Genomic DNA, 16,789 nt, shown 5'->3' with positions numbered 1-16,789 from the left:
ATGTAATACAGAACACGTAAAATTGTTTCTAGGTACCAGCAGCAGTTGCAAAGCTGACCAGCTTTATAGGAGCTGAACAAATCCTTAGTAATTAAGTAACAAAACATTTTGATACAGTATTCAAGGTTTTGTGAAGAAGTTACATTTGTAGCTTTTAATACTAAAATCCTTTTTCTACGTAATTTTAATTGCCTTAAAATCTTTCTGACTGCAGGAAAGCGTTTTTCTTATCTGTTGGGTTTCGGTTCCTCACCCAGAGGCACAAAGTTGTCAGATGATTGATAGTTTTGAGTGGATTGTGGTGCTTCTGACCATTCCTAGTACCTGTGACGGGAAAAATCCATTGCACCTTTTAATAAGTGTTCGGTCCACCTTTCCTGTGGTCACACAAGTTCCTCACCCTAAAGCGTTTTTTAAATGCAGCTAAAAACCTGCATCATTTTGCTAGCTGTGTTTATCCCAGAATCACTTTCCTGCCAAAGTTCTGTGAGGACAGAAAATCTTAGAGGTAATGGGAGCCAGTCTATTGAGTTAGCAGCGTTTGTACTGGAGATGTCAATACTTCATCTGCTTTGAAATTCTCTCTTAAAACAGCAGTGCTACCAAATGCTTCAGTAGAAGGTTCGGTCACTTACAGCCTATGCAGTTGTTGATCTACGAAGATATTTATGCACCTTGCACTGAATGAAGATTTTCAAATGAATACTTTGGACCTTAAGCTTGATTTATTTCATTCTAGGTTCTGCACCAAAAAGATACTTCTTTACCAGGAAGAAGTTAAAATAGGGAAGTGCTGCATGAGGTTAATATTGGGAGAAAAGGTACACCTGTGTGTCACTGATATCTGAGCAAGGAAACAGGCTGAGGGACACCTCTGAATGTTTGATAGCATTAATAACAAAGGAAGAGGATAATTGGAACCAGTGAAACAGAAGATGGGCAGTTCCTTCTATCAACATCAGTTTGTTTTAATCTTAACATAGCTGACCTCTTGTCATGTTCCAGTAGACAGATAATGTCTTGAATTCTTCATACACTGGTGTAAATGAATCTGTGTCTCTCTCTCTCCTTTTACCAACTAAAATTCATCGACACCAAAACCCCAAACCTTGTCTTCCCATAGATTTATATATCAAGCTAGCCAAAAAGCATGTCTTCTAGGTAAAGACCCACCACTTTAACCATGAAATAAGTGCAGGGGAATACCTCGTGCAGCAGTTTGTTTTGTTGCAAAATAAATCTGCATGTAAGAGGTGAAGTGTGTGGAGAACTTGTAGGTTTCTCCATGTATTTCTCTCTCTGATACTGAAGGTCGCTTTTATTAATGTTTTCTATTTCAGATATATTTTGATAATTGAGCTTGGCTTGAAACATTTCTTTTTATATGGTGTGAGCTGTTCATGATGCAATTTTGTCACTGACTCTTAAGTCTCCTCCCATTCTGTCTCTCCCAGCCTGGTGCCATAAATAGAAACCTATTCCTTGCCCATCCCAAGTTCTTGGCTTGGAGATGTATTTCTTGGCTTTGTTCAGTGGGTTGTTTACAGTACTTAAACCTTGCACCACTCTGTGGGAGGCCCAAAGACTAACTATGGATCTGTGCTTAGCCCAAGCAAACTGCGTTATTAAGAGTCTGGTTGCTTGCAGGAGAGGAACACCTAGGAATGGCATTCAGTTAGGTTGCCTGCATTTTACCAAAGCCAGATGTGAGCTGTCTGAACCCTTTTAAACTGGTGTTTTTCGTGTGTATGTCAGCAGAAAGACCAGGTGGTCTGTTTAGGCAAGGGCTTAAGTCTGTTATAGGGTAAAGAAAGTTCATAGGTCTGCTTCTATGCTACCACATTATTAGACAGCAGGAACTTGGCCTGTGCAGCACTGGTTTGCGTTTTAGTGTGTAGTTTGCCTTGAGTATTTTTGGTTAGTAGGAAGTGCTGAGACTTGGCTTCAGAAACAAAGCTACTGTAGAACTTGATACTATTCCAATTGTGTCAGCAAAATAGGAAACCCACTTGCTGCTGCGTTATCAATTTTGTTTCCTCTTATTCATTAAGGCAGAAATCCTCCCACTGACAAGATGGTTAAAGATCTTGGAGTCTAGTGATGTAAAATGATGTACATTTTGAAGATGCAGTAACAAAAAACAATTATACTAGCAGTTGTTAGTTACTTAATGGTCTACTTTCTATGCTCTAAGTTGACCAATGCCTATTGTTTGGCAGTCTTAAAAGCAAGCATATAAAATGAGTCTGTGTGTAAAATAACATCATGGCTATTTATGTTGGTATTTAGTTTGAAAACTCAAAGTGAAAATAAAGGGATCTTGGTGGCCTTGTATTAAAGTGTCACTTTGTGAAAAAGAGGCATGTGAGAAGCCAGAAGATGGAACACCATGTGTGTATATATACACACACACATATATACATCCTATGGTTTTTGATGTAAAATGCTAAGATAGCAGATTGAGACTCTATGCAATGACCAATATTTACCCTATAACCCTTTCTCTGTCTCCTTTCCATTGACAAACCAGACACTTTGGCCTGCTGCCAACACCACCAAATCCTTCTCAGAGCTGTATTTCCATTTATACATTCTTTTGTTTGGTTAAGAGACATTGATGGTTGGTTCATGAATTCAGAGTATAGCAAATTTTTTAGAAGCTCCCTGAACTCTACATTTCAAAGCAGCATAGTCAGCAAGATTTCCTTACATTCAACTTTTTTCCCACTGCTGAAGGAACTAGAGAAATGCTTCTAAATGGGTGATTTAAGTTGTACAGGAAGGGTAACCACTCTCAGGAAACAGCTTTGAAGGGCACCACAGGGAATAGTCTATAAAGAGCTGGGAAGAGCTGCTGTGCCTGAAAGGTGGATTCTTCCACCGAGGAAGCTGAGTATGCCAGAATTAAGATTTTATATTGTGCACTTACTGTGAAGGGAAGAGGAACAGGATGCAGATGTGGTGGGTGCAGATGTCGAGGTGATGGCCTACAGTGTAAAATAACTATCTAGGAAAATCAGTTGCAAAAGAAATAACGCTCACGTAGAAGGTAGGAATGTGCCTGATTTTATTCTGCCTGGGTGCATTTGACAGGACCTTGTGAACAGCTACACACTGTGCAGGGACACCCCATGTCCTTCCCACTGAGACACAGCTCCTGGAGGGTACAGGGACAGAATTGCCCTGTTACAGGGAGCTTACAGCCAAAAGGTTACTGGCCCATAATGCCAGTGCTGGCCACTAATTGATTCCCATCAGGAGCTCGTTAACAGACCAACCAGCCATTAGGCTTTGGCTGAGAATACCCTTCTGACAGAGGCTAAAATTGATAGGGTCAATAGGTATTATTTGCAAGTTACATTATTAATCCAACCTAACTTTCTGCTAATCCTTCTTTCTTCCAGATACCAGTTACTCAGCTGTTGTATTTTAGCTAACAAGTAAATCTGTTATTTCAGCTAAGGTTATTAACTCTTACAGCTAAGACTAATTTAGCCACAAATCCATCTGTAGCTTGCTATTTCCTGGTACCATTTCAGACCCACCTGAAAAGTGTGTTTATCACAAAGCTCATCCACATGTTTCTGAGGCTGTGCTCTCTTTCTCTACAAATTCTGCTTATTCTTTGTGTATTAACAGATAAGCTAAGGTTAGTTCAAATACCAGTGTAATTAAGAGTACTCAGAGCACATAGAGGAGAGAACACAATTAACTGTGTTAATTTATCAAAAACAAAGAGGAGAAGAGAGAAAGCCTAGGAGCTCTTAAGTAAAGGCATCTCAACCCCTAACTACTGGGTAGCATGCTGCAGGATGCACTGAGCTTGATTTTGAAGGAGGAGAAAAAGAGGTTGCCCACTTGTCAGAACTTTAGGAAGACAACAGTATGCAGGAATCATAAGGTATTTTCTTTGGTTATTTTCTCCACATACATTAGGTGATGGCAGAGGGGGAAATAACTCATGTTATTTTCCTAACTCATAGGGAAAAGCAGCTCCTTGTCACCACAGCATATCCACAGTTTTATGTAGTGTTTTTCCACATCCACAGCTTTACAAAACACAAACATTTGCAATAAGCCAGGTTGCTCATTTCTTACCTTCAGCCTCATCTGAGTCCTCCTCACGTGGTGCAGGTGCCTTTCTTGCAGACCAGTGGAGTTCATGGATGATAGAAATGCTGCTTTTGTTCTTGGTGGGCTGCTGCAGCTCCTCTCCCCCTACAAAAGACCAAACCACTGACTTCCCTTTCCCCGCTCCCTTTTATACCCCTCTGCAGACCCACCAGGCTCGCAGGTGTGAGGATACCACGGTGATGGCTTGCTCTTTAACCCTTCCTTGTCTATGTGTTAGGAGGAGCCTGCCCTGCTGCAGACCATACAGCCTTTGCTAGAAAACCAGGGCTTTTAAAGCATTTATCCAACAAATCTTATGTTTTTAAGAGGTAATTTGATGGTGCCCTTTCAGAGAGCTGTCCTGAGTCTTACTAAATGAGCAAATATGCAGCTTAGACTGGGCGTACTGTACTGCCCTTGCTTTCTGTTTCTTTCTCAAATCCTGAAATGTTCAAGGGTGTTTACTTGCTCAGTGCTTGTACATCTCTTAGACGTGTATTTTCACTAACATCCTTTCCTGTTGATTCATGTAAATAGTGCTCCAGCAGTGGTATGTGGAGTGGAAAAATGAATCAATCTGGGCGGTCCCCTTAATGGGTGATCTGTTTTGTAATTTGCACAAAGGAATTTCTCCAAGGAAACTGTTTGCTTTCTTCCCAAACACTTTGTTGCCTAACTCTTAGCGGAACAAACCTCTGTCTTTATAGCTCATCTCAAAAGTGTTTCAACTTGCAGTCCAGTCCCCACATCCTCTGTTTGTTCAGCATTCCCTGGGAAGCTCCACCCTCACTTCCAGCTAATAACCCAGTTAACCCACAGCTCGATTTTCCCAGTGTCTCCTTCGCCCGCTCGGCAGCACTTGCTTTTACATTGGCCACCAGCCTTGTGAGCAGTGACCGTCTGCACGTGGTGGCGTTCGTGCTGGCAGCGGCAGCCCAGGACTTCGAGGGTCAAACAGCCTCTTCTGCTTGCTGCGAAGCACAGCATGATTGTGGGGACAGTCCTCTTCCAGTCTAGCAGCTATGGCAAAGAGAGCAAGCTGCTCTGCTGCCTTGGCGAGGAAGCCTCTGAGCCTGGCGTGCCAAGTTTCACAGGTATGATGTTCAGGGATGTAATGCTGTGCCATCCGTCTCCTGTAGCTCCCTGAGCGCTCCAGGGAGGATGCGGGTCCTTTCAAGTCTGTCTTTGTCTTGTAGTTCGAGACCAGCCACGGGCAGGACTGAGCTTGTCTGCTTTTATCCAGGTTTTAGGATTATTGAAATGCTTCATTTTTATGGGCAGTTACGCAGTATTTCAGAAATAGAGACCACGTCAGCACTTGATGTGATTCTAAAATTTAAGGTTTAGCGTATACTACCTCCTGTTGGACCAAAGAGATTGGTAATTGTCGTGTTGGCAGCGCAGGGTGAGGGACAAAACACCCCTTACGTGGTGGCTGAATAGGAAAAGCATTCATATCCGGAGAGAAGCAAACTGTATGGTGGGAACAAAGCAAAGGAAGGAGATGGATGAAGCATCACCTCCTCGCATGGTCGTCTGTTAACTTGTACACTAAACGATGATGTAAGTTTTCCATTGTACAGGAAATGAAAGTGGTCACATATGATTTATGGTTAGCCTTTAAAAGGAGCTGATACAAACCAAAACTTTCAGGTCATTTCCATACCCTTGGTGTGAACAGAGCTTGCAGCCTGTTCAGGTGGAGAGGTATCAGTTGTAACATGCTTTGGTTATCGTCGTTTCCTTAATGAGGTCTATGTGGTCATCATGTTTAACTCACCTTTCTTATCCTTACATATTGGATGGTATAGATCCCACACCGTACTGAGCAGCATAGGTTATTATGTAATAATAATGTGCAATAGGTACTTTTATATACTGGTAAATTCCCCTTTAGTAGATACTGGGTAACGTTTACAGTTACTTAAGCATCCAAGTCACTCTCAAAATGAAAGTGAAGGAAGTCAGTGAGACATGAGCTCTTAAAAGCATTTGATTTTTGGGTGATGGGATTTTTAGGTAAGCACCGTAGCTAAGTGATTGAAGCTCCTCATCAAACATTAACTTCTGCTGGCTTTTTCTGTACATAAAGTGGGTGTTCAGAACACGTGCCAGCCTCCAGGCATTCCCGAGGAAGCGGTAGGAGTCCCACATCTGCTTTGAATCCTCGCTGGCAATCCAGCACAGCACCACAAATGGTTTCATGTGGGCAGAGCTGCTCAGCGCTAAGCACCAGGTGGCATTTCTGCTGGTTTTGCCTTGGTTTAAGTGCCTGCTGCTGGGCTCAGCGTGGGCAGGTTTAGCTGGGCATGGGATTTGCTGCAGCAGCTCTGAAGCTGAGCTGATACTGGGCTGCTTCAGGCTTACCCATTGAGTGCATGGTTAAAAGCTTAGCTGTGTGCTGTCTGTTAAAGAGGGTTGGGTGCTCAGTTCATGAGCTTTTCTGGCTTGAGAAAGAAACTTAAAGTATGCTTTGATTTAGAACAAATGCTTATATTTTAGTTTAAAGCTTTTCGCATTTCAGCAGATACGTAATTAAAAGTAAGAAGTTATTTAAACACCATTAAGGTTTTACTGCAAACACAAACTGCCTACTTTTGTGTTTGCTCCTGAGCGGAGATGTGTAAGTCAGATTTCTTGTATAGCACATTTGCTGAGTGACTTTGCTTAAGGCACTGAAACACTCTAGCACAAGGCACCATAGGAGTATAAAGAATGTATTATTTAATTAAATATGTATTTTTACTCTGTAAAGAGAGCTGGATTTAGGAACTGGTGTTCTTTCCTGCTGCTTAACAACTGGACGTGCATATGCACACACCCGGCCCTAAACAAATACAGTGGGATGTTGGCAGCCACGCTGTAAAGTAGGTAGCTGAGCAGACACGGGGATTGCCTCTCTTTTCCATACTAGCACCCAGTCTGTGGGTTAGTACATTGTAAAACCAATTGCAGTTGATGGTTAGGAACATGAAACGTAGGTAAATATTGTATCTGCAGGTAATGAAATCAAAGAAGTGACATTTTGGTAGCTTAATCTCTAGTCACTTCTGTTCTTGCTAGGAGAACCTTGATAGGGTGCCTCTTTGGCAAGGCTCGGGAGGTAGGTTGTTAAGTGATTGCAAGACGAGCAGGTTATGCAAGCAGTATAACTCTGAACGATTACCAGAAATGCACTCAAAAGCCACTTAGCTACGTGTTTAAAAACAAAACAGAACAAACCTCAGCCATTTACTTTCTCATGTACCTACAATACCGTCAAAAAATTGCATGTAAATGCTGGGAACTCCCCTACGTCCTCATTTTCCAGGCTTGAGCTCTGTCCTGTGACACAGATTTGGCATATATTTGCTTATTGCTGGGCACAGGCCTCTTCCTGTTTTGTGTCTCACTGACTTCCCAGTTTTCCTGTCCTGTATTGCTTTTGAGCTCTTTGTTCTCTTTTAAAGTGCCTTATAGACGAGCTCTCGCTCGTGAATGTAAATCTCATGGCAGTGCGGGGAGGTGGGTAGTTACATGCACACGTTCTCTGGCAATGGTCTGCTTAAAAACATCCCGGGCCTGACTTCTCAGCCCCTCAGAAATGGGCCACAGCAATGAGTGTAAATTGAAGAAAGCATCCAACTTTTTAAAGAGGATTTTTTTTTATATTTGGTGCATTTAATGAAATCTTTTTACAGTGAATTTCCATAAGGAAGTTCAACAAGAGAATGTGGAGAACTTACGTCAGTTGTGCCATCAGAGAAAATATCTGTATCTTTACACCTTCATATTTTTTTGCCCCCTTGAGCAACCCACATGTATGAAACCACGTCATCACTCTTTCTCTTGTCTTAATATTGAAATTTATTCTGCTGCATGTTCCTGGAAAACCTCTCTATGGGTTAGAAGGCCAGTGAAGGTCTCAGCATAGCACTACCATGAAGTGTTCGGACAGTTTTGCTTTTTACTGCAGTTCTTTCCAAAACCCTGTGTACTTAGGTTGTTTTTCATCATCACAGGAACTGTGGGGATTTTTTTCTTTTGTCTATAAAACAAGTCTGATTCTCCCCCGACTCCTGTGTACTATAAAGTTTGCATCAGTTGTCCTTTGAAACAGCAAAACAGAACTGCCTGGCTCTTCAGAAACACTGCTGCTAAATACCTAGCATCACCCTTACTACTTTCTATCCCTGTCAGTTTTCCACCTCTTATTTACAGTCTTGAAATGTATTACAAATCACCATCATTCCTGCTAATACTGGATCAGTTACTGTCCCAACCTATAGATCTCATTTTTCATAATTCAGACTGTCTCAGACTCATAATTCAGTCTCTCTTACCTGTATTTGTAATGTTGGTTTCAGATCCAGGCTATCTACTTCAGCCACAGAAACAATAAAGACAGAAAACAGAACGTTTCAGCATTGAAAGTTTTCCTTCACTACGTCACATAATAAAAAAACCGCACTTTTAATTTCTCACCCATTTTTTATCTATGAATGCTTAAATACTTTCAAATAGAGGTGTATATAAATAGAAATATATATATAATATAATAAATATTGAATAGAAATTTTATATACATAGCTTGCTGCTTGGTATATATTCAGTTAATCACCTTCTCCAGCCCCTGTTAGAGGTAACCCACAGAATGAAGAGTCAGCAAAGTGGGGATTGAAAACCACCAATCTAAGATGTGCAGACGTGGTGTTTCCTTTCCTTAAAGAGCATATTGTGCAGCAGGAGATTCGCTCAGCTGTATACCGGGTTTTGATCTATTTACATTTGTACACAAAGTAATTTCCTCTTCTGTTCTTTCTTCAGAGGCCCTGCACCGCCCCTACGGTTGCGATGTTGAACCCCAGGCACTGAACGAAGCCATCAGATGGAGCTCCAAGGAGAACCTGCTTGGAGCCACTGAGAGCGATCCCAATCTCTTTGTTGCACTTTACGATTTTGTCGCAAGCGGTGACAACACGCTCAGCATCACCAAAGGTAAGGGTCTGAATTACAGAGCAGCTACTAGGTTGAAAACTTAGCAACAGAAAATAGAAAGCAGAATTCTTCTCCCGACAGGAATAGGAATGAGTGCAGTTAGAGAAGGTTATTCTCGAAACTGATGATTATAAGCAGAGGGTCTCTCTCTCACTCGTGTTGGAGGGACGCCTGCCAGGCAGTTCTCCTAGAACAGACACAGCTCTGTATAACACTGCCGAACAGTCTAGCCCAGCTATGGCTGTTCCCATTCCAGGCTCCCCAGATTACCGGCCTGTTAAGACACCTAATTTAGGGAGAGGCAGAGGAAAACCTTTACATTATTGATGATAACAGAATTCAGCACTTTCAACTGGGGCAACATCAAGAATTAAGGATTGCACAGAGATTTTCTATTTCCGTTCAGTACATACATCAGAATATGACCTGCTGCAGAGCTGTCTTAAATCACATGCCATTTAAGGCTTCAAGAAGGAGACAAACTTCATCCCTCCAAGAAAAAAAAAGTCTTTCTAATCTAAAAAGCAGGACTACAGGAAGCTTTGAGTTCATCACTCATACTGCAGTAAATGAGTCAACAGTATCCTAGGTATTCTGCCTGAAACTTTACTTCATAAATACTTTATATACAGCAGTTTAGTTATATCTGCTGCAGATTTTTATTGTTAAGCTACAAACCCAGGCTTAGTCGGCTGATAGCGAGTGTCTCCCGTAGTAAGACCCAACAGATTGCACTGTGCTTATTTTGCTTTTTTCTTTCTGGTCATAGGTGAGAAGTTGCGAGTCCTGGGTTACAACCAGAATGGTGAGTGGAGTGAGGTACGTTCGAAGAATGGGCAGGGCTGGGTACCAAGCAACTACATCACACCAGTGAACAGCCTGGAAAAGCATTCGTGGTACCATGGGCCAGTGTCACGCAGTGCAGCAGAGTATCTGTTGAGCAGTCTCATCAATGGCAGCTTCCTGGTTCGTGAAAGTGAGAGCAGCCCAGGGCAGCTATCCATCTCGCTCAGGTACGAGGGACGTGTTTACCACTACAGGATCAATACCACCTCAGATGGAAAGGTAAGGATCTCTGGATAATGCTGTGGGGAGAGGAAATAAGGATATTAATTAAGAGGTGTTACAGAATCTCAGTTGCAGACTGTTAAGAGAGGGGTGTATGTGAGAGAAAACAGGTCCACTGGTTGATTAATATAAATAAAGAACATGTATGCCAAGAGTTCAGTGGTAACTCACTGAACAGCACTTTGGAAGAAGTGCAGGCGGTACTTACCCTGGCTGAAAGCAGCTAGGGAGCAAAGCAGTTGTGGTTTGATGTGATATCTTTCTGGTGATCCACTTAAGACGAGCAGAGCTTTGGTAAGTCAGCGGTTTCGATCAGCATTTTGAAACCTTGATCAAATAGCAGTACAGTGTGTTGAGTGATGCAGAAACTGGCCTTGTGCATGGCTACAAGAATTCCAGTTTCTAGTCCTGGAAAGCACGAGGCAGGAGAGAGCACTGCTCTCAAGTGATAGCAGGTGAAATTCCCCCAGGTTAATATTCAGTTGCCCAACAACATGAGAACAAATACTCCAAAGTCTTGTTCCTTTACCTGGTTTTACTATATGTTTTTACTATACCTGTTTTCCAGTGTTAGTGAAAGCTTCCAGCTGCCTTCATTTAAGTAGATTCCTGGTTCATTTTTAACAGGTATACGTGACAGCAGAAAGCCGTTTCAGCACACTAGCAGAGCTAGTGCACCATCACTCAACAGTAGCAGATGGACTGGTGACAACTTTGCATTACCCAGCACCCAAGTGCAATAAGCCCACTGTCTATGGAGTGTCCCCCATCCACGACAAGTGGGAGATGGAGCGGACTGATATCACCATGAAGCACAAACTGGGGGGAGGGCAGTATGGCGAGGTGTACGTTGGTGTCTGGAAGAAATACAATCTCACGGTTGCTGTGAAAACATTAAAGGTGAGTGTTCAGATTGTTACACGCTGTTCATTTGGTCATCATTTATGATGAGGATAAGGAAATCGTAATGTTCTCAATTATACCTCACACTGATACAAATACCAGAAAATGGAGTGGGCTGATCTGCGTAAAATCTGTGCTTGAGGGTAGCTTTGCAGAACAGAGTTAGCTTATCAAACTTGCACCAGTGCATGTGGCTTAGAAACAATTTGGAATTTTGGCCCAGCAAGCTCCTGCAGGAATGTCCAAGTCAGATGTCTAGAAGTGGTTACCAAGTCCACTTTCCTTCCCTCAGAAGAGCTGTGGAAGCTTTAAGAAATCAAAGGTTTTGGAAATATCTTCTACAAACTCTCCTCTACTCCTGGAAAAATTTAGCTTCTGCATTTATCTTTCTTCTCAAAACCTGTTTGTTTCAACATTAACACCTACAATTCTACGTACCCTGTAAGTAAGGGAGCTTTCAAGCTTAATTTTTATAGCTAGGCAGGGGAACTAAGTCAGTGATCTTGAGAGTCATCTTCTCACCAGCCACAACTGCTTCGGTAGCCACAATAGCCACCAAACAAGCAAGCCTAGCACTTCCTGGGTACCGCAGGTCTGTCACTGGGCCGTGCTGCAGGCCAGCCAGGCAGCTTTTCAGGGGTGTTATGTTTTGCTTTGGTAAAAGCCAAACCAGCAGAATGGAGACAAGGATACCACCATTTATATTCAGCTAGGATATGTGGTGTTAAGCAGACCTCGGTCATGAAGATCAATTTTCCCTTCTTTTACCTCTCTGTTTTTCTAGGAAGATACCATGGAGGTGGAAGAGTTCTTGAAAGAAGCCGCTGTGATGAAGGAGATCAAGCACCCAAATCTAGTGCAGTTGTTAGGTTAGTGAAATTCCTTGCTCTTTCTGTGCTTGCTTGAGTTTCCACCAAAATGAAATGTCTTGTTTAAAAGCAGTGGCAGATTTTCTGTATTTATATAACTTTTTGAATCAGGGCAGGTTATGGGATGGTATTTTTGACAGCTTACTCCGTTATGTAGTGTTGGAGCTAGGAGACACTAATTTTAAATGAAACATCAAATATAGTCACTTACATTAGTAGACAACTTTGCTGTTGAGGCAGGACTGTGCATTATATAAGTCTGCAATATCAGCCTCCTGTTAGTTTGTACCCTTGGCCTTCGACATGCTCCAGCGTTCAGTTATCAGGGCCAGATTCCTTTTCTGCAGTGTTAAATCAGCTGTACAAAATTATTTTCCATGATTTGTTTTTCTGATAGAACAGAACAAAACTGTAAGAAAATTCAAAGTGAAAGAAAAAAAATATATTGGAAGCACAACAAATACCATTCTTCATACTTCTCAAATCAGAGACATTTATAGAAAAAGCTGCACTAAATAGAAAAATCAGTCCATAATTAAGCAGATGATGACCAGATCGCTGCTGTTGTAAGGGACCCTGTGTATCACCAAATAAGTACATGAGATCAAGGCAGTAGAGATGCAAGTCAGATCAAACAGCACGTGAATGGAAGAAATCTGCAGGCTTTACCGCTTGGCTGTGGCCTGTTTGTCGCGCTGACAAATGCATGATATGATGATCGCTATTAAATAGTCTGCATAGCTGTTAATTCTACTTGTACAAAGATTCTTAAGGAGACACCCTAAACTTCTACTAGCGTTTAATTGCCTCTGGACTTTTGCTGCTTTCAGGAGCAAAGCTGTCAAGCCAAGCCTAGGATGAAAGGAGAAATGTGAAGAATGTGAAGGCTTTTAATAATGGCAACTATTCTGTACCCGTTTAAAAAACGGGCACAGATGAAGTGTCTGCCCAGCCCTGTCTGGTTCCAGGAGTAGAGACTAAAAGATTTCTCATCAGGGAGATGCATTTTTGCTCTTTCTTTCTGATGCACGGTGTAGTTGTGTTTTACCTCATGTATGTGTAACGGTACAGACAGGCATTCAGCAGTGCTGTGTGGGAGTTCACAGAGATTTGACATGAGTATCCTGTTGCCCTCCTCCTCCACTAATACATACTTTGTACATAATTGCGATGACTGTAGCACGTAGTCATCTGAGGAATGTGCGAGAATGCTGCTTCAGGAGCAGGACCCACCGTGCTGATCACTTACCCAGCTAGCACACATGGGAGTGCTTCACATTGCTCCGTAGTGACATCTCAGTCTGGAAATCTTGCCAGGTACCTACTTCCAGTTGGCCACTCTTTAGCTTTATGAAGGAGGAGAGGGGAAGAAAAGCAAATCATGTGTGTTCAAAATAACGCCTATTTCATTCTGTGACCCTCCAAAGAACAGAACTACTCCTTCACGTATATTATATAGGAACAGCGGTGCTTTGATAGACATGTTTCTGTCCATAAAGTGGATGGACAGATAAACAGAACCACTGAATTTTAAGTTAGGCTGCACTGATCTGGGTCTTGTAGATGGAAGTCTTGACTTCTCAGAGGAACACTCATCGGCACAAAATGCGACAAATGGCTTTTAAATCAGGAATAGCGGTAAGCTAGGGAAGAAAGGGAAGCTTTATTCACATGCTCCCTCCTCCTCACTGCTAGGTGTGTGTACCCTGGAGCCTCCCTTTTACATCGTGACAGAATACATGCCGTATGGGAACCTGCTGGACTATTTACGGGAGTGCAACCGGGAGGAAGTGAGTGCTGTTGTGCTGCTCTACATGGCCACTCAGATCTCCTCTGCTATGGAGTACCTCGAGAAGAAGAACTTCATTCACAGGTGGGTAAAGTCACATTGAGCTGGTACAGTTTCAGATTGCAGTGATGAACAGGCTACCAGCATAGCCCAGGAATTCCTCCTTTTGGGGAGGTTTCTTCCAGAGTTAGGTTTCACACTGGCTTATCCACTGGCTGTTTTGGTTTCAATACTGTCTTGCAATACCTTCTCCCCATGACTCTTGTAGCAGACTTACAATCTTGTGCATGACTGCCTGACAGCTAGGAAAGCTGGTGGTGTCCTGTTCTTATGTACCCCCTATGTGCAAGACATTGTCAACCCCAAGTCCTATTTAAATCCAGTCAGATAAAACCGTGCCATAAAGCTGTTACCAGTGTGTGATGAGCTGCTGATCTCATCCTATTCTCAGGAAACATAAACTTCTCATCACAACAGCTATCATTACTGGAAATTTAATAGAAATTAAAGAATTAACCCCAATCCTGACTTACCTTATTGCTTCTAAGAATGAGTCCACTCTGCAGAGCAAAGCTCACATTGCCTTTACCTGCTGTATAAAGGGAGTGCATCCTGATTCAGAAGAGGGGGACAGGCTATGCAACCACACACCTGTATTCAAAAGCCCTGCTCTTGCTCCAGTGAAGGAGTGTGCTTTTTTCCTTGGTACAGGGACCTGGCAGCACGGAACTGCTTAGTTGGAGAAAATCATGTGGTGAAGGTGGCTGACTTTGGCTTAAGTCGACTTATGACTGGAGATACCTACACAGCTCATGCTGGAGCCAAGTTCCCAATCAAGTGGACGGCTCCTGAGAGCCTGGCCTATAACACCTTTTCAATCAAATCAGATGTGTGGGGTAAGAAAACTCCATTTCAGCGTTCTTTTCTTTTTCATTTTGTTTTTCTTTGCCAGCCTAGACAGTTACTTACTTTCTGGCCTGGGCAAAAACGTGTGGGGAGGAGATAGTCACATGCCAGGCTACAACTTCATGAATCAAGAGCAGTTTTTAGCATGTAATGTCTCCACCTAGAGTGGCCTGAAATATCTGCAAGAAAGAGATGCTGCCTCAAGCTGCAGTAAAGGCCACAGTGTAACGAGCAACACAAGAGGAGGGCAGATTTCTGACCAGATATTTTGTTTTTCTTCTTTTGCAGCCTTTGGGGTGCTCTTATGGGAAATTGCTACCTATGGGATGTCACCGTACCCAGGCATTGACCTCTCTCAGGTGTATGATCTGCTGGAAAAGGGCTATCGGATGGAACAACCAGAGGGCTGCCCTCCAAAGGTTTACGAACTGATGAGGGCATGTGAGTATCTTCTTCCAGTTTGGAGGACAAAGCCTGGGAAGGCTTTGTCCTTGCTTTGTATGTGCTGTTTTGTTAGCTAATGTGGAAAAGGCCCCATCACCTGAGACATACCTGGGTACTGATGCAAAATGAGTCTGGTCTCTAGAGAACAAGAATTCACTCTCAAAAACTGTCATCTCTGAGTACAGCTAGATGGCACTTTGTGGCAAACTGTACTGGTATTTTGTCTAACTATGGAACCACCAAATGAGAAGGATGTTTAGTTCTCTGCAAACACAGCACCTGTGCAGGAGACACGTAGTTGACAAGGTTGCACAAAACGCATCCTCCAGGCATGCTACTTAATGTTGGCCATGAAAAGCTCCTTAATGCTCCGTAACAAATTGAAAATCTACTAATAAAAGACCAAAAGATACAATGTGCTGCGGGAAGAGAGCAACAGAGTTTAAGAGCATTGGCAATCTCCTTCAGTCCTGCAAGAGCAGAGAATATATTGGGCAAAAGGCTGAAGATTCTAGGGAGCAAACCAGAGAGAACCATGGAACCATGGAGTTGAGTAAGGTAAGCAGCTCTGAGCAGAGAGACCCTGTCAGTGTGACCAGGCTGGGAAGAGACTCCTTGGTGCTAACTCAAACAATCTGTGTGGCCCTCAATGTGCAAGACAGACAAACCAGGGCTTAAGAGGCCATTCTACAGCCTGACTCCAGCGATGCCTGATCCCTAGCTTGTCAAAGAAAGGCAGGGTGAACTTCAGTCATGAAACAAAGCAGCTGAGTAATGATGAAGGATATTGCTTCAAAAACCCTTCAGGAAGCTGACAAAAGCCCAGAAGCAGGGAATTCATATGATATTAATGCAACCCAATATAAACGGAATGCCAGTCGCTTTCGAGACCCTGTGGTGGTATCAACAGATAGTGCTTCCAGAATACATTCCCCTAGTGCAGATTTCTAACTACAGAAATTACACTTTTCGTCATGATACCCTTCCATAACTTCCCAAGCTCCATCTTAGATCAATGCACTCTCATCATCTTTCCCCACAGGGTGCACACGTTCTCCTTTTGGAAGGCTCAGCCTGAATTTCAGTATTAAGAGCTTTGCACACAGTTATCTATGACTAAGTTAGATGGGTTCAGTCCAAACAGCCAGGGTAGCAAACTTGGAATTCTCATTTGCCAAAAAAATTCAGGAAGAAGGATGGGGAGACCAGGAAAAGCTGTGGAACTGGCAGGGAGCTGGGATTTTTAGAATTGATTTCTTCTTCTCAAGACCTGTTTGTTAGGATACAGTGGGGTGACTGACTGCTGCTATGAATAAATATCTGTGAATGACTCTAAAGCCTGTTTAATAGTAGGAGATCAGAGTCTGACTGCAGTTGAGAAAGCTTAGGTATTTTCTGTCTCCTTGAACAGAACAAAAAAAATCATCTTCTACCTGTTTTCAGGCATTGAGACTTACTCTGCTTTCTCACATTGCAGGTTGGAAGTGGAACCCACCAGACCGACCTTCCTTTGCTGAGACTCACCAGGCCTTTGAAACTATGTTCCACGACTCGAGCATCTCAGAGGGTGAGTGCCCCTGTTGCTTTATTTCTGAAACAGTCCTGGAGTTTGTCCCCCAGATCGCTGTATCTTATGGACGGGCTCTTAAGGCTCATCTGCTAACTGTGGGGGTTGTGAGAGGCTTTGTCCCTTACTTAATTTCTTAACTATAAGCCTGCA

The 16,789-nt window shown here is 42.8% G+C and overlaps 1 protein-coding gene across 1 annotated transcript in view; it reads left to right on the top strand.

The window, feature by feature from the left end:
* The window catches only part of ABL2 (ABL proto-oncogene 2, non-receptor tyrosine kinase), a 49,865-nt gene that overhangs the window by 23,913 nt on the left and 9,163 nt on the right, over positions 1 to 16,789 (top strand). The window contains exons 2-9 of the mRNA XM_068417075.1: positions 8,920 to 9,090; positions 9,860 to 10,155; positions 10,786 to 11,058; positions 11,846 to 11,930; positions 13,626 to 13,803; positions 14,431 to 14,615; positions 14,914 to 15,066; positions 16,547 to 16,636. Of these exons, the coding sequence (XP_068273176.1) occupies positions 8,920 to 9,090; positions 9,860 to 10,155; positions 10,786 to 11,058; positions 11,846 to 11,930; positions 13,626 to 13,803; positions 14,431 to 14,615; positions 14,914 to 15,066; positions 16,547 to 16,636 (1,431 nt within the window). The remainder of the gene's footprint in view (positions 1 to 8,919; positions 9,091 to 9,859; positions 10,156 to 10,785; positions 11,059 to 11,845; positions 11,931 to 13,625; positions 13,804 to 14,430; positions 14,616 to 14,913; positions 15,067 to 16,546; positions 16,637 to 16,789) is intronic.

The sequence above is a fragment of the Nyctibius grandis genome, chromosome 21 (genome assembly GCF_013368605.1).
Source record: "Nyctibius grandis isolate bNycGra1 chromosome 21, bNycGra1.pri, whole genome shotgun sequence".
NCBI classification, from domain to species: domain Eukaryota; kingdom Metazoa; phylum Chordata; class Aves; order Nyctibiiformes; family Nyctibiidae; genus Nyctibius; species Nyctibius grandis.
Note: the sequence above shows the minus strand (reverse complement) of the source record. Positions and strands in the feature narration are given on the sequence as shown.